Raw genomic sequence first — 21,042 nt, forward strand, 5'->3', positions numbered from 1 at the left:
AAATATTCTTCCCAAATGTTAGCGTTTTTCAGAAGTATGTTTCATAAAACACTAATCCCAGAAGTTATGTTCTGAGATGAGAGTTCCATAAAGAGTTACATATAAAACCAATAAGTCAGGGAAATACTGCCTATTATATCTTTCTCTTTAAAATACACATAGGCTCACAATGTATAGGCTCAAAGAAGTCCTGCAGAAATTTATTTACTTAGAACAGTATTTTCCAAAGTTATCTCACCTTGCAACCCCTTACCATGCGTGTACTATCAATTATTACCTTTAGTTTCATAAAAGCACACCTTGGGAAATTCTAACCTAGGCAATTCAAGGAAATAGAAGCTTTATCTGATCAAGTTATCTAATTACTTAAGAAGTCTCACATGTGAACTTTGAAAAAACATAAAGTTCTTATAAATGTAAAAATGTATCTTTATTCACACTTCTTAAGATTTTTATCCTGGTAAAAACAGTGCAAATAAGACAGGCACTAGAATTGAGCAGGTTGTTATACTTTGGCAATATATTTGGTGTTTAATACTAAATTAACTAAAATGTTTAGCTACATTTCTTTCCAAAAGTGTCTCCACTAAAAAGGGCATGTTGAACTTTGATTCAGAGAGTTTTTTTATTTTATTTTATTTTTTTTTACTCTTACTTATGCTCTTGGAGCTGCAGTTTCTCCATCCATAAGATAGGAATCATGATACAATCTATCACCTATGTTGTTACATTGATTCAATGAAATCATTAATGCAAAGAGTTTAGCAGGGACCTGACACAAAAGTCAGGATCAACCCACATGAGCTATTTTTTTAAGGATATTTTTAAATCTATTCCTTTGAATAGGTCATTCTACTTTTCTGAGCTTTACTTTTGTACATACAGTCTAAAACATAACACTCATTGTAGAGGCTTCAAAACTCTTAGCTAAGGAAACAAAACTAAGAAATCCTCAAATGAAACCAGACACCCATACATATATAAACTAATCTATGTAAACTCTTACACTCATCTTTTTGTTTTGTTTCCATTTCGGAGTTTTGTTTCCTATGTTGAAATCTACAAGGACCGCTGCTGTACCCCCTCCCCCCATTGCCAACTGATTCACCGGCCGCTTGCCCAGTGACTGCTTAATCTCCAAATCTGGTCAAGCCACCTCCCCAGGGGGTCAGGGCCTCTCTGCACAGGTTGTTACGGTTTCTCTCAGGGTGAGTGCTATGTGAAAAAAGAGTCCAATGCTGTGTAACATTTTGCATTCAAAGTAGCAACATAGTGTAGTGAGACACAGCATTACATACCGGAAGGAACACTGGCTTCCATGTTGGAAGATGCAGATGCTCATCTAAGGCCTACCATTTACCAGCAGCACGAGCCTATAGAAATGATTTCATTACTGGGCCTTGAGCTTCTCGTATGCTTTATCTAAGAGAATACTTTCTCTTCTCCCTCTCAGACCATTATGAAGAACAAATAAGATAGTATTGTGTGTTCATTGCAGCTCTATTTACAATAGCCAGGACATGGAAGCAACCTAAGTGTCCATCGACAGATGAATGGATAAAGATGTGGCACATATATACAATGGAATACTACTCAGCCATAAAAAGAAACGAAATTGAGTTATTTGTAGTGAGGTGGATGGACCTAGAGTCTGTCATACAGAGTGAAGTAAGTCAGAAAGAGAAAAACAAATACCGTATGCTAACACATATATATGGAATCTAAAAAAAAAAAAAAGTGGTCATGAAGAACCTAGGGGCAGGACAGGAATAAAGACACAGACCTACTAGAGAATGGACTTGAGGACACAGGGAGGGGGAAGGGTAAGCTGGGATGAAGTGAGAGAGTGGCATGGACACATATACACTACCAAATGTAAAACCGATAGCTAGTGGGAATCAGCCGCATAGCACAGGGAGATCAGCTCGGTGCTTTGTGACCACCTAGAGGGGTGGGATAGGGAGGGTGGGAGGGAGACGCAAGAGGGAGGGGATATGGGGATATATGTATACATATAGCTGATTCACTTCGTTATACAGCAGAAACTAACACAACATTGTAAAGCAATTATATTCCAATAAAGATGTTAAAAAAAAAAGAGTATTGTGAAAAATCTTTGACAATTGCAAAGTGCCATATAAATATAAGGAAGAATATGTTATTTAATTTCAATTTCACCATAGTTGGTTAGGAAGGGCATAGGTATATTTGCCCCCAAATAACACATTGAAACAGAACATCTATCAGCTGTTCAAATCGTGCAGTTGATCACAGAAGATTTTATTGCTAGTCTAGGGCCCTTTAGACATTTTCTTAAATTGGAAATCTTCAAGACAGCACCAAAATTCACCCACTTTATTTATTTTTCAATAGTCTTTCTTTCACCACTTTTAATTTATCTTGCCATATTTTTTGTTATTCTAGAGAGAGTGTCTAGCACAAGATAAAAATTTAGGAAATCTATGATAAGTTTGAATTATTTTGAGATAAAAAATGTACCTGTATTATATTTTTTATGGTTATAAATTTTTATAGTTTTCTCAAATTTTTCCTTATCTAAACCCCCATTTAGAACAGAAAATAAAAATGTTTTCTTGACTTTGTTCACTAATTTACCTTTAAAGCAGCATTCAAGGTTTCTGGCAGATGATGATATGGAGGAGATTTAAGAACAATTGTTAAAAGAGTGTAATATAGTGGTTAAAAGTGCTGGCTCCAGAGTCAGACACGATTTGGGTTTGAATCTCAACTCTGCTCTTTCCTAGCTCTGTGAACCTGGATAAAATTCTTAACTTCCACACTACACTGAGATAATGCATACTTCCAAGTATTGTTTGGAATAGATAAATAAGCCACATAAACAAATTTACTGAGTTCTTACTTTGGCCTGTGTGCTTTACTTGCATGATCTCATTTAATCCTTACAAAATCTTACAAGATGGCTTCAGTTCCTGTCATGATAGTAAGATTTCAATAAGTGTTAGATATTATTTCACCAAAAAACCTGAGTATTTTTCTTACAGACTAAGAAATAGTTTCCAGTGGAGGGTGGAAAACTGGTTGCTCAGGTAGGGTGACCCAGGTCCTAATTACCTTCATCTTAACATAAACGCTACACTGGGTTTACACTAGCTGTTTAGTCCTCCTTTCTCTTGAACAAAAACATTCAAAACCCAAACCTTAAAAAAAAGAAATGCTATCTAAATAAAAAAGTGTTCCGTCTTGAATAATTTTCCAAACCCCATCCTTTCTCATTCCCTTCACAAAAATACCAGTGCCCGTGGGCGCATGCATGCACACACATACACACTTTTTCACATCAGGCTTGTAGGGGACACTATTGCGTGTTTCTCCAGCATCTGTTATCCTCCTTCCATCTTAACAATTCTCTTTGCCTTTATTTTCTTGGGTTGTTCCATAACCTGTGCTTTTTTTGAATAACTAAACTTTCATGCTCTCCTTGAAAAACAATGATTCTTCAGCATTAATTTTTAACAATATTCTATATAATGGTCTTTCTTAATTCCCCATGGGAATAAAAAACAAAACAATTTTAAGTATACAGGAAATAGTCTAATTTTATAATAATATTGCCTCCATTATGTGAGTTTTTAAGACTAGTTTTTAAAAGCAAAGAGCTTTTTAAGCCATGTTACATTTTTATAATTGAGTCATCAATGAATTAAAAAATAATTCACACTAGGCTATCTCATCTGTATTAAATATTTATTTGTTAGCATTTTACTTTAAAAGATGTAGGCTCCAATCCTGGCTTTGCCACCAACTAGCTGTGTGATCTTGATCTTAATTTCCCTGGACCTCAGTATCTTCGACTTTGAAAAAAAGGCCTAAGGCTTATGCTTCCAACTCTCAAATTTTATGATTATCTCCCCATTGCCGTAGTTGGTCGAAAAAAAATGGGGATACATGAAATTTTCTAAATGTAAAAAGCTAAGAAAAGAAAATTAAATTTGAGATATGTGATTTCCATGGAAACTATGCCTTCAGCATTTCCTGACTATATGTTTACATAGTATAGAAGGCCCTTATGAAGAGTATGAGAGCAAATGAAGTCCTAGAAGATATGCCTTAGGGAGAGTAATTTCAATGAGTGAGTCAAGATGTTATACTGTGTTAGTTGATAATTAGTAACACTTGATGATTAAACAAAAAGTTCTTAAAGGATGCTTAGTAGAAGCAGTCTTGCCATAAGTGTGGTCAAATGTGATCTGAAAAATCCATGTAACTTACAAATATATCATTAAAACTGGAAAAGATTCAGAATTAATATGGAAAGAAAGATACAAACTTCAAAACAAAAGCTGAAGCAGAAATGGTCAAAATAATTAAGTCTGGTAATAAAACATCTGCAGTTAGTCTGATATTATCACTGGAAAAGTGCAGGGAATTTCTATGTAATAAATTAAGAAAGTAATTAACACAATATTATTGTCCAAGCACTGAGAAAAAAATACCAAACAGCAACAATAACAACAATAATAGTAACAATTTAACCAATAACAATTTGAAAAGTATGATGAAGGTATGAAGAGTAGGTTTAAATCTTACATCAAAACACTAGGTTACATTTTATATACTTTAATAAGTTTTCCTAACATTGTTTCATTTATGGGGCTCCATCTCTGTGCAAGCATTGTATTATGAACCATAGGAGATACAAAGAAAAAGATGGTATTGTCCTTAATGAACTTAATTTGTGTAAAAACAAACAGGGTATGTCCTGTGTGCATATTCTGGAATACCCTGGTTTGAAAGGAACATTTAAAATAATTTTATATCTTTATACTTTCAGATTTACAAATGATTATAATAAGGTATACTGGAAATGTTTCATAAATTTACTTCACAAAGTGGTTTATTTTCATCTCTTTTCATGATATTTAAGAACTAATTTTCAGGTTAACTATCTTAAACAGAAAGTTTATTCATCATTTCAGATTTTCCATAATGAAGTTGGAAATCAATATTCAACCATCTTGGAATAGTCAGCCATCAATTTATGTGACTATTCATCATTAAAAACTCTACAAATAACAAATGCTGGAGAGGGTGTGGAGAAAAGGGAACCCTCTTATGCTGTTGGTGGGAATGTAAATTGATACAGCCACTATGGAGAACAGTATGGAGGTTCCTTAAAAAACTAAAAATAGAACTACCATATGACCCAGCAATCCCACTCCTGGGCATATATCCAGACAAAACTCTAATTCAAAAAGATACATACACCCCTATGTTCATAGCAGCACTATTTACAATAGCCAAGACATGGAAACAACCTAGATGTCCATGGACAGATGAATGGATAAAGAAGATGTGGTACATATATACAATGGAATACTACTCAGCCATAAAAAAGAACAAAATAATGCCATTTGCAGCAACATGGATGCAACTAGAGATTATCATACTAAGTGAAGTAAATCAGAAAGAGAAGACAAATACCATATGATATCACTTATATGTGGAATCTGAAATATGACACAAATGAACCTATCTTTGAAACAGAAAGAGACTCACAGACATAGAGAACGGACTTGTGATTGCCAAAGGAGAGGGGGTCGGGAGAGGGATGGAGTGGGAGGTTGGGGTGAGCAGATGTAAGTTATTATATACAGAATGGATGAACAACAACACATACTGTATAGCACAGAGAACTATACCCAATATCCTATGATAAACCATAATGGAAAGAGTATTTTAAAAAGAATTTATATATATCTATCTATCTGAATCACTGCTGTACAGCAGAAATTAACACAACCTTGTAAAGCAACTATACTTCAATAAAAAAAAGTAAGTAATTTATGTATCTATTAAAGTGATAATGGTGTTATGGCAGTACATGGAAAGAAGCACCTACAGCAAAGGTGAAACGAGGGGGCAAAGAGTAGTACATGAGGAACCCACACAGGGATCACGACCCCCTAAACATCTATGATGGACAATGAGAGAATCACAAAGGAACAGAGAGAAGAAAGTTCCTCCCTAAGTGTGTGAAGCAGTGTGATACCACCTTCCTCACACACCTGAGAGAGAGAGAGAGTTTCTCTGTTGGGTGTCATGTAGCATTTGCAACGGTAAGTTCCAGAGCTAAAAAGAAACTACCTGGAAATTTCCAATTTTCCACTCTTAACATCACTAACCATCCAAACTTTTAAAAAGTTTAGTAAGAGGTGAATTACGCCAGAAAAATCTTATGAAATTTAGTGTAGCTAATCTTGAATTTTAGATCTAAAGAATAAACAGTTTTAAAATAAAAGTTCATAATCATAAAAAACCAAAATTTGAAATTCCATATATTTGGTATGTCAAATAGAATGTGTATTTAAAGTTTCTATTCATTGTTTAACTCAAATTTTATTTTCAAGATTTCCCCCACTGTTTCACTAGTTCCTTTAACATAGTGTGGCTGAACAAGTGTGCTTCCAAAAAAATGCAAAATCTTAAAGAGTGTTTCCAATTGAAATGTATACTTTTAAATTTTATACGAAATTTAAGTTCCCATACATTTGAAAGGAAATAATACATAGACAACTGTCTATTTTTATGGTCTCAAATGAAGAGCAATGTCATTCTGCCATTAGCCAGCCTGTTATTTTTCTTCTTTTCTCTTTACATTTCTATTCATTTGGGAAAAAAAGAATACTAAGGTATTATCAATACAAGTAGCCTTATAGATACAAACTCATAATTGTCAAGAAATAGTAAACAAAAGCAAATAAATCCCTTATGCATTCTTTCAATTCTTCAGTGCCCTCATGCTGCCCCCTGCTGCCCAGTGTCCACACTTAACTGAAAATTGTCCCGAACTTTCAACCTATTTTACTTCTCTTTACTCTTCCCATCAAAACTTATCTGGCCGGAGATCCAGACCACTGGAGTTTTCCTCTACCAGCCTAATGGGTAAACAGGTTTATGTAACAAAGAAGTAGCTCCTCCCTATTTATCCCATCACCATTTTCTGGCCAGTTACAAGCACTTGAACTGATGTTTGATGGGCAATGACTGACATCCAGGTTCCCAAGCTTGGGATTCCAAGTCCTCCCTGTGCTGTTTGCCAGCTACCATCATGGGTCTATCTCCCCCCAGTCTCTAGCCCCCAAGCATTACAGCTTACTGTCTACCCACACTGGACTTCTAGCTGGTATTCCCAAGTGCCATAGTGTTTTCTCTCCTTGCCTACGCTCACACTGCCTTCTTTACCCGAATGTCTTCTCTCAATTTTTACATGTTGAAAGCCTATCCACCTTCCAAGGTTCTGGTCAAAAGTACCTGTTCCACAAAGTTTACCCCAATTCCCAAATCTTTCTCTTCTGTTCTCCCTTTAATCCTTTAAGGCTCTGCACAATATAGTTGTTGTTTTAATGTAGTAGAAGCTCAGTAAGGATTTATTTAATGAGTGAAGAGCAGTTAGCCAAGGAACCTTAATTCTTGGAGAGGCTAGCTGACTCCCTGACCCTTTGTAGAGGACCTGGGGGAGGACAAAGGGAGCCTCTCTAATACTGCAACAACCTTACACTGAATGGAGTGATCTTTTTAATTCCCATCACACCAAGTAAGGCTGATTTTGATCCCTAAAATCAGGAGTGACTGAAAAAATGAACTTAAAGCGCATACTGAGTGCTTATGTCATGTCAGGCACTATTCTAGGTGCTTCAGATGCATGAACCCCACTGTAATCTCACAGCAGGCAAGTGAGTAAGTAATATCACTTTGATTCATAGAAGAGAAAACTGGGGTTCTGGACAGTTAGGTAACTGGCCACAGGTTATACACGTTGTAAAGGGCAGACCGAGGAACTCAGATTGGTGAAAGCTGTGTATTTAAAGTGTTCTCATAATGTCTTCAACAGAAATGTGTGTGGAGAGACTTCCATTCAGCTATCTGGAAGTTAAAAAAAAACCTTGTCAATAGAATCGCCTTGGAAATTGTGACCACATAGTCAGACCAAAGCCATGAGAGAGATTCAGTGTCAGTTAAATCTGTTAATATCTGCAAGAGTTGATTGTCCTACAAGACAGAATGTGAAAGAATGTAGGAGCCTGCAAGAATTATTGATTTCTTGACTGGAATATTCTATATTTGTTTAGACTAAAGCGAGCCTAATGATGCAATATGTACATTTTTATTTATTTTGTTTCTTGGTATTTTTATTATATGACTTGCTCTGAGCTGTATGCTATGGCATTTTGTTTTCTTGATTAAGAAAAGCAACATCAAATAGTATAGGGTTTTTTGGGTTTTGGTGTTTTCCCCCCATAATAGGATAACCGGAGGTTTTTTTGGCCTTTTTCTTTTTCATTTACATCTTCCACATTTTAATACTACTTTATGAAGATAACCTGGAACGGGAGGGACTTCTGAGTTCTTTGAGTGCTTGTAGCTTGTAGCAGTGGTTAAGAGCAGGGGTTCCAAGGCAGGCTGCCTGCATTGCAATCTTGGCTCCCCTGTTCCCTAATTCTGTGGCTCTTGAGACAGTACTTCTCTAAGCCTCCATTTTCTTCTCTGGAAATTGGGGGCACGGTAGTATTTACAGGGCTTTGAGGGTTACATGGCATAATTCACTTTAAGCCCTTAGCACAGTGCCTGAAACACAGTAAAGCTCAATAAATGGTAGCTATTATTTCTATTATTGTGATGATTGTTATTTTTCACAGGAATGGGTATAAGTAGCCAGCTCTTAAGTTTTCTCATAATTGTAATTGAATAGTTACTTATAAGTAACACCTGCCTTTTCTACCGAGCTACATCTATTATCAAATGCCATTTTTGGCAGATGGGAAGTAAAACAAGATTGTCCCCATGGGGAGTGTTCTTATGTGGTGGGGGAAACTGAAATCCTTAAATCTGAAACATGTTTATTTGTATCTACACAAAATAAAATTAAGAGAACTAAAAAAAAAAAAAAAAAAAAAAGAATGTAGACGCCTGCCAAGTTCAAAGGTCTCTAAGGGACAGTTATATATTCTAAAAGATTAAGAAATACGAAATCCAAATATTTGTCAGTTGATGTAGCCACTTGTACGGGGACCAACGATTCTGACCTGACTTGAAAAAAAGGTAAAGATATGACTCAATATCTCAGGGAAGTAGGCTTTGAGAATAGTTTTTGTTTTGTGTTTTTCTTTGATACAGTGAACATAAATAAGGCTCATTGTGTCACATCAGTGTCTCAGACAAGGATCTAATTGTGTTCTAATCAAAATCTCTGCTCATCAATAAACTTCAATTAGCTGAGAAGGCAGACAAAAAATAAACTTGAGAAGGCAACACCACAAATTGTTTGGTAGGATAACTCTTAGTAGGTAAGAATCTTTTAACTTCAGAAAGATTTAGAATAAGTACAGAAATGTTTTTTAGTCTATGTAATTGTTCTGTTTCAGAACATTTGACCTAGTGGAGTAAGAGGTTAGCTTATTACACATTTAAGTAGAACTCCTACTAAGTTATATGAAGTATAAACATTAAAGAGAACTTAAGAATCACCATATTTAGAAGTTCAATTTATGAGATAGGTAAGGCTTTCTTAACTTCTTAAAAATGTCTGCTAAAGTACCAAAGTAGGCAATCAGATGTAGTAAATGTATAAATGTATATAAAAAGTTGGGAGGTGTTTGTATAAGTGAGACCAAAAGTCCTTCAATATACAAGACTATCTATAGTCTTTCAATATACAAGACTCACTCTTGAGGGCATCAAGTAACTTGTAACTGAAGAGTGGCAGTTGATCCATTTTTCTTCCAACTAAAGTTGTTCATTAGGCAATCAGCATATGTTGACAGAACTGGTTGGACTGTCCAGTTATTTTCAGTTTGAACCCTCCTCACTTCCTAGAAGATGGATTGTAGCTTTTGAAAGATTGAGATGAGAAGAAGTAGCAACACTATCTACTGACCACCCCAATTTTTGGTTTAGTGGCTCTCTTCCATAGTGTCACTCAGCAATTCTCAACCCCGGCTACGTACTATTGATAGAATCACGTGGACAGCTTTTGGAAAATACTTATGCCCAGATTCCACCCAGATCAGCTAGAACCTCTGAGGATGGGGTGCAGGCATTTTATTTTTAAGTTTCTGGTTGATTCTAAGTGCAGACAGAGTTGAGAACCACTGGTCTACAGTGTGAGCCTACCGTGGTCTGAAGTTCCAAGAGAACTTTCCACAGCTATGGACATTGCTGCAGACTGAATGTTTTTGTCCTCCCCCCCTCCTCCAATTCATATATTGAAATCCTAGCCCCCGATGTGATGGCATTTGGAGGTGGGGCCTTTGGGAGGTGATTAGGTCATCAGGGTGGAGCCTTCATGAATAGGATTGGTGCCCTTGTAAAAGAGACCCCAGAGAGCTCCTTCTCCCCTTCTGCCGTGTGAGGACACATCTATGAACCAGGAAGTGGACCCTCACCAGACACAGAATCTGCTGGCACCTTGGTCTTGGACGTCCTAGCTTCCAGAACTGTGAGAAATAAATTTCGGTTGTTTATAAGCCACCCAGTTTATGATATTCTGTCACGGCAACTTGAACGACTAAGACAGAAACATTCCATAAATCTGTTGTCCAATAACCACCAGCCAGGTGTAGCTACTGAATGTTTAATTTTAATTACTTCAAATTTAAATTCACATAGCCACATGTGGCTAGTGACCACTGTTCTGGACAGCACAGTTCTGGCAGTTCTGGCCATTTTAAATGATGTGTGTCTGTCATTACATAGGTGCTAAGTGACGCTTTTTGATACTGGACAAAACCAGTACAAACCTGCCTCTTCAGGGTACTTCATCCCAGCTTCTTGACAAGGCCTCCAGTGGATACAAGGATAACTCAACGCTTATACAGGCTTCTGGAAATGTTAAGGACATTGAATTGGCTGACTGTTTTTTACTCATTTATGTGGGAGGTTTGTTTCTTGGACTTTATACTTTAATGAAAAATGAGCAAAAGCCTTCAGAACTAAATTATTTCTTTTTTTTAAATAAATTTATTTATTTATTATTTTTGGCTGCGTTGCGGTGCGCAGGCTTCTCATTGCGGTGGCTTCTCTCCTTGCGGAGCACGGGTTCTAGGCGTGTGGGCTTCAGTAGTTAGAGCACGCGGGCTCGGTAGTTGTGGCTCATGGGCTCTAGAGCGCAGGCTCAGTAGTTGTGGCGCACGGGCTTAGTTGCTCCGCGGCATGTGGGATCTTCCCGGACCAGGGATCGAACCCGTGTCCCCTGCATTAGCAGGCGGATTCTTAACCACTACGCCACCAGGGAAGTCCCTAACTTGTTTCTTAAGTCTCAAAGCAGTGAAGCAATTAAACTCTTGGAAAGGCCCTCTTGGCTCCTTGGCACGTGAGAGTGTTTTTCAGCTGGAGGTTGTGACCTCTGTCTTGGGAGAATGGAGGGTTTCCAGTGCATTGGGGCAGCGGCCTGAGTTTCAGAGCTAAATATAGGTCATTGGCATGACGGCCTCTCTTTCTCAGTCTCATCGAAACTTGTGTCCTTTTAATGAAAGTGGGGCTTTAGTGGCTGGTGGGATAAAATCTTGAGAAAAACCATCAAAATGCCACAGATACACAAGTCCTTTTCAGATGTAACTTGCTACCGAGTACAACTAAGTTCTATTTTTACTTGCTTTTAAAAATAATTGGTAAATTATGGATTACTTTTTTTTTAACTTAGAAATACACACATTTACGAATTGCTGGAAAAATAAGTCTCAAATGTGTTGTTCATGCTGAGGCATAAGAGGAATCCTCCTTCAAGTCATCGCTCAGCTCTCAAGCAGGCTATCCTGACCACCTATTCAATCCTGCATATGTATTTATTCATATATTCGCCACTTATGAAATGACATCCTTTACAGTTTGGCATATTTCAAGCCAGCATATTTACCTTGGCAGGTACCATCTGAGCCTCTAGAGCAATGTCTCAAAGGCTGGTCCCTGGGCTGAGAGCATCGCAGCATGTGGGGGCTGGCAACCTCTCAGGCCCCACCCCACACCCACTGATCCCGGAACCCCAGGTGTGGGCCCAGACACCTGGGTTTTAGGTGATTCTGGTGCACACTCAAGTTGGAGATCCACTGATCCAGAGTACACTGAATCCCCCAAAAATATCCCAGAGGGGAAAACTTCCATACATCCCAAAGATGGAAAAGATGGAAACATTTTGTACATAAAATTGACCTTGTAAGTTGTGAAATAGGAGCCAGTATTCTCTTTCGACCTAGTGTTATGAATCATGAATTTACCCACTTCAACAAAGCCTCACTGACTCTCTACTCTCTGATCTTTTTTTCCCTATAGAAATGCAACTTCTAAAAGAATTTCATGAGATGTTCCTGAAGAGATGAGATGCAGTACACGTGCCTGCAGCAGATTCAACATACAAAAATTCAGATATGTACAACTGATAAATTAGGTAAGCACTACTCATCTTAAAAGATCACTAGATTTATAAAATTAGTCACTAGAGGATTCATTTAAACAGGGGTATCGTACAGTGCATTTAAAATATGCCAATTTACAGAACATAAATTCACAAATATCCAGTGTGACAGTATAGAAGAATAGGTCGTTATACAGGCTCTGATTTCAGACTTTCCAGGTTCAAACTCCAGCTTTTTCATTTACTGTGTAACCTGGGCCAAACCTCTCTAAGCCTCAGTTTCCTCATTTGTAAAATGGGTATAATAATTATCCTATCCCCAAAGTTTGTGTGAGGATTTAAGGAGATATTTAATAAAGGTAGCATTTAACCTAGAGGCTGGGACATAGTAAGCTCTAATTAAATGTTTATTTTTTCTAAATTAGCTGCATCCATGAGCAGTCTGGTCTCTATGAAAACAGATATTCATGTTTTATCGTTGAAGAATGTTTTTACAGAGCCACTAAAGTTTATACGAAGCAAATGGGAGCTAGCCACATTGAGCACTGGCTACTCAGCAGGTGTTCACCTTTCCAAAAGCTCCTCCCTAGCTAAACCGATTAAGGTAACTTCAATCTCCCGGTCAGTGAAAGGGTTTAGGTATGAGCATTTCCTACAAAACTGGCCAAAGAACTGTAAGAAGCAGTGTGCTGTGGGCCTCTGGGAAAGAATTTCTTCCCTTCTAAAAAGATACATAAGAGAAACTCTCCTCCCTCTGGAAATTGTAATATCAGGATATGATGCTTGGAGCTGCAGCAGCCATCTTGTGACTATGAGGAAAGACACTGCTGACATTACGGCAATATAAAAGAATGGAACCTACCAAGGAACTTGATAACATTGTTGAGCTATTGAACCAAACCTAGAACTGGCTTGCCTCCTGATTATTAATTTAGTTAAAATAATAAATCTCATTTTTTCACACCATTATCAGTAGGATCCTATGTTAGTACAAAAGCAAACTATATGATATAATACATTTAGTATCTTAATTGGCTGTATGACAAAATAATTTGGTGACTTTATTCTGGAGGTGATCGTAAACGACACGTAGAGATTTAATGAAGAGTTCCTTCCCTTCCAATTCATCTGTATATAACAGCAGTCTTACTTTCCTGCTCCATATCTGATGTACTTAACTAATTACCTGTTAGCTAAATGTCTAATTATATTACCTTCATAAATTAAAATACAAATGGTTATTATAAAAATTTCTGTTACATAAATATCATTAAAATTTTCAGAAGGTATCAAAGTAAAAATAAATATCTTAATTCTGATGTAATCCTTCAACACTATAATTGTATTTCCCTGCTTCATCTCACAATTTTTATTGACATTGACATTTATTTCATGACAAGGGGAGCAAAATGTACAAAATGAGGCTTCACCACGTTAAAAAAAAAGTTTTCATTAAATGGACCTCACAAGGACACATCCAAAATTCCTATGACCAGAGTGATCCCCGTCTCCTTTCTTCTCAAGCGAATAAGTTAATATTTTATTTCTCACTTTGCAATAGGAATTTGCATTAGCTAACCAGCTATTTATATAGCATCTGTTTGGGCTATATCTGAAATCTGAGGGCTATCTTCCCCTCACTGTGTCCCAAATAATGGTCCTTCAGTAGAAGGACAGAAGGACACTTGTTAAATCCTATATAAATAGATTAAAAAATTTTTTTTAAAGTTTTTACCCCAGAAATCTTATTTTGCCTTTATTCTCAGATGGGAACCTCCCACATCCAAGACCTTAGATTTAAGTATCTTTAAAATGTTGAATCACATTGGACTGTAAACTCCCTGAGAGCAGGGATCCTTGCCTCTTTGTCTTAATATTGTATCTCAGCCTTTTAGCATCATAGCACATAAGAGGAGGAAAAACTAGAACAAACAAACCCCCCAAAAGAAAAAAATGTTGAATAAATCAAGTATAAAGGATACTCCTTTCATCTTTTTCTTCAAGAAATCATTATCTTTGCTTTACTTTCCCTTTAGAGTCTCCATTTGAGAATCTTTTGGGAAAGATAAAAAACAATGTCATAACACAAACACCCATTTGGTCTCTTATTTTCTTTCCCCGTCTCTTCCTTTGCAAAACATGTAATATGTCCAAGAAATAGCACAGGTAAGTACGCACAAAAAGAGGGTGGAATTAGAAATATATACAGTTTCAGGTCTGTATTGAACTTGGTTTTCAGAAGGCAAAATTTTTAGCTATTTTTCCTTCTTTTAAAAAAATTTATTCCAAGGTATATTAGATTGGTTCTGGCTAATATTGATCTTTTCAGCATTTTATGATGTCATCTTAATATTACTGTAAATGTTTCTTCCCTTTGTTATTTCATCTTTCCTAGTAGGTTTGCTAACCTGAAAATTTCCCCAATCTTTAGCAATAGTAATGCATACAAATTAATAAATTAGGAAATTATGTTGGTTCACTAAATGAAGTCTTAATAAAATTTTCAGTTTATTTCCATTATTGACCAAGCTCATAATTTCAAGTTCATATTTCTGAGGTTTATTGTTTGGAATTTGATTTACAGATTTTCCGTGTCTTTGGCATTATTTATTTCTTCTTTCTGCAAACTGTTTTTTGGCCATTTCACTACTCATTGACCCCTCCCCCTCCATGAGAGGGATGGGCAGGGTGAAAAAAATGATAACGATATTTTAACATAGTCAATTTTGCTACTTGCTACTATCTCTGATAAAAAGGTGTGCAAGAAAAAAAATAAGTGTGTAATTGTTGACTGAAATGACATTTCAAGGTTAAAAAAATAATTCTTTATTGTTCATGATCTAGCAACTGTTACTATGAAAAACTGAGTTAGTTCCCTATACACTACATTTAATAAATAAAGATTTTTTTCTGATAAAACATAGTTTATTATAATCATTCTAATCATAATCTCACCAAACTCAAACTAAATGCCTACAAAATGCTGTCAATAAAAAAAAAAAAAAAAATTAACGTCCAAAGAATCAAGAGCTAAAATGAAGCCCAAGGTGGATTTAAAAATGGAGAATAAGATAAAACAATGAATTGTTTTTGCCTCATAGATTTAAACCTCCTTATTTAGTGATGTAAGAGTCACAGATAGAAGAATATCTTTAATATATCATAAATATCTATGGGTGATTTTAAAAAGTGAAGATGTAACTATAATGGTTACTCATAATCAGTGATGTAATAGTCAATGATATAGGAGAACAAAGAACATTGCATAGCTACATATGGACTTCACAGCATCAGTCTGTTTTTAAAAGGGGGGCTACATTATATAAACATTTTTAGTTTTCACAAATTAAAATGAAAAAAGTCACCAGCTGAATAACAGAATATTTTAGCAATAAACATATTGAGCAGTATATTTTATTCAGTAGATTAACTTCGGGGAACTAAACTCCAGCACAATCAGGGGGTTAGATAATATATTTACACCTGCAGTATTTCATTCTATAAATAATCTATAATGTCAAAACCAGTCTTGATGGGGGCATTTAAATTTTATGAAGAGATAAAATGTTACAGTGAACATTTTCAAATTTTTATAGCAGAGTATAAACAAAATATAGGCATAATATATAATTATTTTTGAAGTTCAAGGAAAGGGTCCTACACAGATAAATAAATTATAGGGACACAAAACTCGGAAATACTATTCCTAGTCATTTTCACACATTCTTTTACTTCAAAATTTTAATGATTAGTGAAATGAGCATTTACATATTTCAAAGTGAATAAAAACACTTAATAATAACTCCAGAAATTTTTACTCAAGAAATCATCTCTACAATCATATGAAAAGGTGGTTTAGGATACTATTTCAGTTTTTTTGTTTGTTTTATTTGGCAAAATAATGTGTTTTTAGGTACAATGACTGATTTCTCCCACTTTCTTTTTCAATTAAGGACATACTTACTATCTTCATAAACAACTAAAATGTTCACAGAGACCAGTAAAAACTATGTCATATCATAATATACATTTTTGTTCTTGGGAGGCTTTGGGCCTAAATCCCATATTCTCTAATCAGATAACTCCCAATGAGAACAAAGATGGAAAAGATTTACCCTGCATTTAGATATACAAATACCAATATTTTTAAAGTTAAAAGCAGTTGTATCCATATTCTTAAAAAAATTATCCTATTCCAAAATATTTGCTCTTTTTAAAACAAGGATGTACATAAATTCAACTGAAGTATCACTTCAAAATAAAACAAACAACAATGTAGGCATTCTTGTATGTCAAACTCCTAGAAAATTCCCAGGAGAAACTTAGAATAGTTATTTAAGAAATTCCTAGGTTCAAAATGAAATTCAACTTTTACAACATTCAGTGAGCTAAAACGCAAAACGTTTTGTTCAATTGACGACATTAGCAATGGATGATATTGTAACAGAAGGAAAATGCAAAATGTTACTGAGGAACGAGAGGGTAAGCTGACAGCTTACTATTGAAAATTTTCTGATCTAGAGATAATCAGATCAGAAAAACACAACTGCAAACTGCATGCTCGGCCCTACTGCTCCCCGGACGGGCTGTGACGACGTGTCTCTTCTCACCCTTCACAGTTCACAGAAAACATTAAACTAATACAACTGAATAATTTCCTCTGACCAAATCGAACTTTCTTTAAGGAAATAAAGGAAGAGGATAATAGATCAAATCTTGCCCCACCTCTTTTTTTTTTCCTCCTTTTTTCTTTTAGTGAAACTGACGTAAATTGTTGAGGAGAGCTATACAGCGCCACCAGCACAGATCCATGCAAAACAAAAAAGATCGCCCACCGTGTGCAAAAAGAGAAAAAAAAAAATTAGAAAAATGCCAAAAATTACAAAATGTCTCCCAAATATACCTTTTTGGAGAAAAAACAAGATAGATCTGCAAAGATTATCTAATGAGGAGCCTCAGAGAATTACTATCATGGAACACAAGTTTAGATCTGACCAGCAAATAAAAGATCCACTATTTAGTAACAGCCATAACTTAATATAAACCCGGTTATGTCAATCTCCACCTTCATTATACCAAGGGCAGCTTTTCTGTAGTTTGTCTCCAAGTAATCCATCAAGAAAACCACAATAGGCCTATTTCAAACCAAACTACATCCATAGTTTGCCTGCTAATCATTTAGTCCTGGACAAATTAGGTAATACATCATTTTTATAAAGAGGATATGCACATATTTGGCATTACCAACATTGCTGGCACAAAACAAGTCCATCTTGAAATAGCTGAGTTTCCCTTAGCTCACAGTAATTAAAGTATAATTTATATCATAAATATTTAGCTTTAGTCATGGGGTTATAAAAAAAAAAACAAAAAACACTAATTTTTTTTTTTCTTTTGGTAAAAATTAGCCAGACAAGATTAGCTGGAAATGTGCAGAGATCAAAGCTAAAGAAAAATACAAAGATTGGTTTTGTTAGAAGAAACACAATGAAAATCCTTCTTAGCTGGCGGCTCGTTCAAAGATGTAATGACATAAGTGTTTAAAATTACAAACTTACCATCAGCGGAGGCGAAGAAGAAGCCAGTTCTGGAAAAAGAATTGTAACAATATAGGCTGGACACTTGTGTCCCTAGAAACAACGGCCTCCAGGCGGCACACGGATCTTCCAACATCTTCACAATATTGGGTAAATAAAAAGTCATACTTTCTTCCCCGATCGGTGGCTGCTCGCGGTGGCTTCTCCAGGATCTGTGGGCGTTTGGGAGAAATCGGAGAAATATCCGCGGAAGATTAAAAGCAGAGGAGGCCGAGGCAGCCTTAGAAGACTCTGGGGTTAACAACTTTGCGATGGCAAGCAGGCGGGCTCTGATTGGCTGGGAGGCCAGTGTCCCCCGCTCCTCCCGCCTCCTGCAGCTCGGAAAAAAATGCAGTGTGAGTGCCATTTTACACTGGGCTTTTAAACACACAGCCCCCCAGATGACAAAGTCTGAGCTCGCTACGAAGTGACACTGCAAAACAATAGCGCCCACGACCGCCCGTGAGCTCAGGAAAATGTCCCTTTGACGATCCGGCAACGCTCTTATTTCTTGCATGTGGGTTTTTAGGGAATAGCATGCTTTTCTTAAGCAGATGGTCATTCACCGACATCGATGTCTAATTTGGATACCAATGTGGCCAGTGAAAAATGATTCCCATCAAAACATTTTTTTTTCTTTTTCCATTGGACGTCCTGAAGGTACCTAAAGAAGCCTTGCACAAAATTCATGTCGTTTGCAGCTTTAACTCCTTGGGAAAAAAAAAAAAAAAGAATTGGTTAGCCACAACTTCCATTTGTGCAGAAAATAAAAATAAAATAATGATTTTTAGCGGCTACATTACAAACAATAGGCATACTTTTTTTTTTTTTTTTTTTCCTTCTTAAAAATTGTTTCAGAAACCTTTGCCGGCTGATAGAATTCTACCAGTCTGCCTTACAAACAAAATGGCTGTGGTACTGAGTTTTTTTGGATCCTCCCACTGTGGCTTCTCCAGGCCTCCAGGAAGTGGTAAAAATCCGAAATAAATACAGTACTAAAAGTACATTGTGCAGGCTGAACTCCGGTGAAGCCTTGGGGGGCTGGGGGGGGGGTGTCTTAGAAATGTGCAGCTTTTCATTAGTTCTTTTAAAAAACTGTTTTGAAAAGAACATCAATCACTAGAGATTTACTTGACTGTAATTTGAACTTCCTGTTTTACATATTTATAAGGCCTTTCACCTATCTTGGCAGGCTTTCAAATTAAGTGGGCTGGGAAATTTGACGCTCTGTGTCTAGCTGTGAGCTGAGTCAGGTATTTGGTGGTTGCAACTGGGCTTTTAAATAAAAACGAAGTTGAAAACTTTAAAAAAGGATTAACGTTAAATGAACGCTAGAGTATGATTGATTGCAAATGTAAAGCCACAAAAGTCAGCAAATATGGAAATATGTCAAATACTGCATACATGTGTTAATTGAACACATTCGGTATAAAATTCTTTGCCAGCTAAATTTCTAGTGAGCCAAGGGTAGAACCGGGTTTAAAGAAATCGGCTGAAGAAAGGAGTGGGCAAGTGCCTGCATTCTACATATCCCTCCCCCAACCCCATACACACACACACACACACACACACACACACACACACACACACACGCTCGGTCTGGTATCCCTATTCCCGCCTGGCATTTAATAGGTAACATTCTTAGAGAGCAATAGCTAGGGTAACTATACAATTTATTGTCTAAACCAGGACATTTTTTGAACATTTTATTCTGTAATCTCATCAGTAGTTACCTGATGAGAGTTGATTTCAACGACATTTATGTGATCACAGTCAGGAAAACATCCTTAAGAAGTCATCCAGTGAAGAGAGCAGACTATAATTCTTGAGAAATTTTTAAGCAGTTTTCCTTCCAACACAAAAAAAATTGCTAGGGGCCATTTTCACTATATACTATTTTGTCTATCCACCTCCCCAGCCCTGTCCTTTTCTCTCCCATCCCTTCCCCCACTCTTACATATGCACACAGATTCATATATGTATATATACATACAGTTATACATGTAAATATAAGTATATATGTACATCCATATATAAGTATATGGATGTGCATGTCCATATATACTTTTATTACCTGTAGATTAGAATATTCTATGCATTTTCCACAATACACAAATTTCAAGTTATGTACTTCCCAAAGGCAGAATTTTCTTCAAGAGTTTTTGAGACAATATTCATGATAGACGTGATCTGAGCATATTTTGTTTTGGTAAAAGTCAAATGTAGAGTGAGATGTTTTGGAAAAATTATCACTGAAAGACATAGGATAAATAATTCTCATGTTGTTTATTCAAATAGTTCTTGAGAGCTTAGGGTGTGCCAGGCGTGATGCTTGGTGCTACATACACATTAATGGACAAGCAGGAAGTTCCTCTCCTTCATGAAGCTCACAGTCTCGTGGGAAGACAGAGAAACAAGCAAGTAAACAAATACATAATTGCAAATTATAATTGCTACTAAGAAATAAACAGAGTGCAGTCTTCCAGAATAACAGGGAGGGAAAGACATAGATAAGAGGGTAAGGAAAGTTATTTCTAAGAACATGGCATTGATGATATACTTGAAGGATGAGAAGGAGTCAAACTTGAAAATTGCATGAGAAATAGCAGACCCGGAAGTGGTTACAGCGTGTGCAAAGGCTCTGAGGCAGAGTGGAGCTTGGAGTATTCCAGGAAGTAAAATGAGCTCAATGGCCCTGCAGCATATTGAGAGAAAGGGAAAATGACATCGGAGGAGGTCAGAAATGCAGTGACATCCTGCCGAAGTTTTTAAGTTACAGAGAGGAGTTCCACATTGAAGAAAGTGAATCTTATTTAGACAGTAAAATTTTGGAATTTGAGAGTTTGAAGGCTTCAGTGTGGGTAAGATCCAGGGAAGCTGTGGTGAAGTGACAAAAAAAACTCCACGCTAATTTTGAATTCACATAGCTGTATCACAGTGTTTTGGTATTATATTTTTAAAAATCCACACTTCATTTGCATTGTTGCAGACATTGATTATGACTATGTTCATAAAGAAACATGAGCAAGAAACAAATATCTAAGATCATACACATTACTAGTAAAACCAAAAGGAAGA

At 36.3% G+C, this 21,042-nt stretch overlaps 1 protein-coding gene across 1 annotated transcript in view; it reads right to left on the reverse strand.

The window, feature by feature from the left end:
- EPC1 (enhancer of polycomb homolog 1) overlaps positions 1-18,229 on the reverse strand; it is a 92,021-nt gene extending 73,792 nt beyond the window's left edge. The window contains exon 1 of the mRNA XM_061178098.1: positions 17,947-18,229. Coding sequence (XP_061034081.1) covers positions 17,947-17,949 — 3 coding nt within the window. The 5' untranslated portion in view covers positions 17,950-18,229. The remainder of the gene's footprint in view (positions 1-17,946) is intronic.
- Positions 18,230-21,042: the final 2,813 nt, after the last annotated feature.

Source organism: Eubalaena glacialis, chromosome 2, assembly GCF_028564815.1.
Source record: "Eubalaena glacialis isolate mEubGla1 chromosome 2, mEubGla1.1.hap2.+ XY, whole genome shotgun sequence".
Taxonomy (NCBI): domain Eukaryota; kingdom Metazoa; phylum Chordata; class Mammalia; order Artiodactyla; family Balaenidae; genus Eubalaena; species Eubalaena glacialis.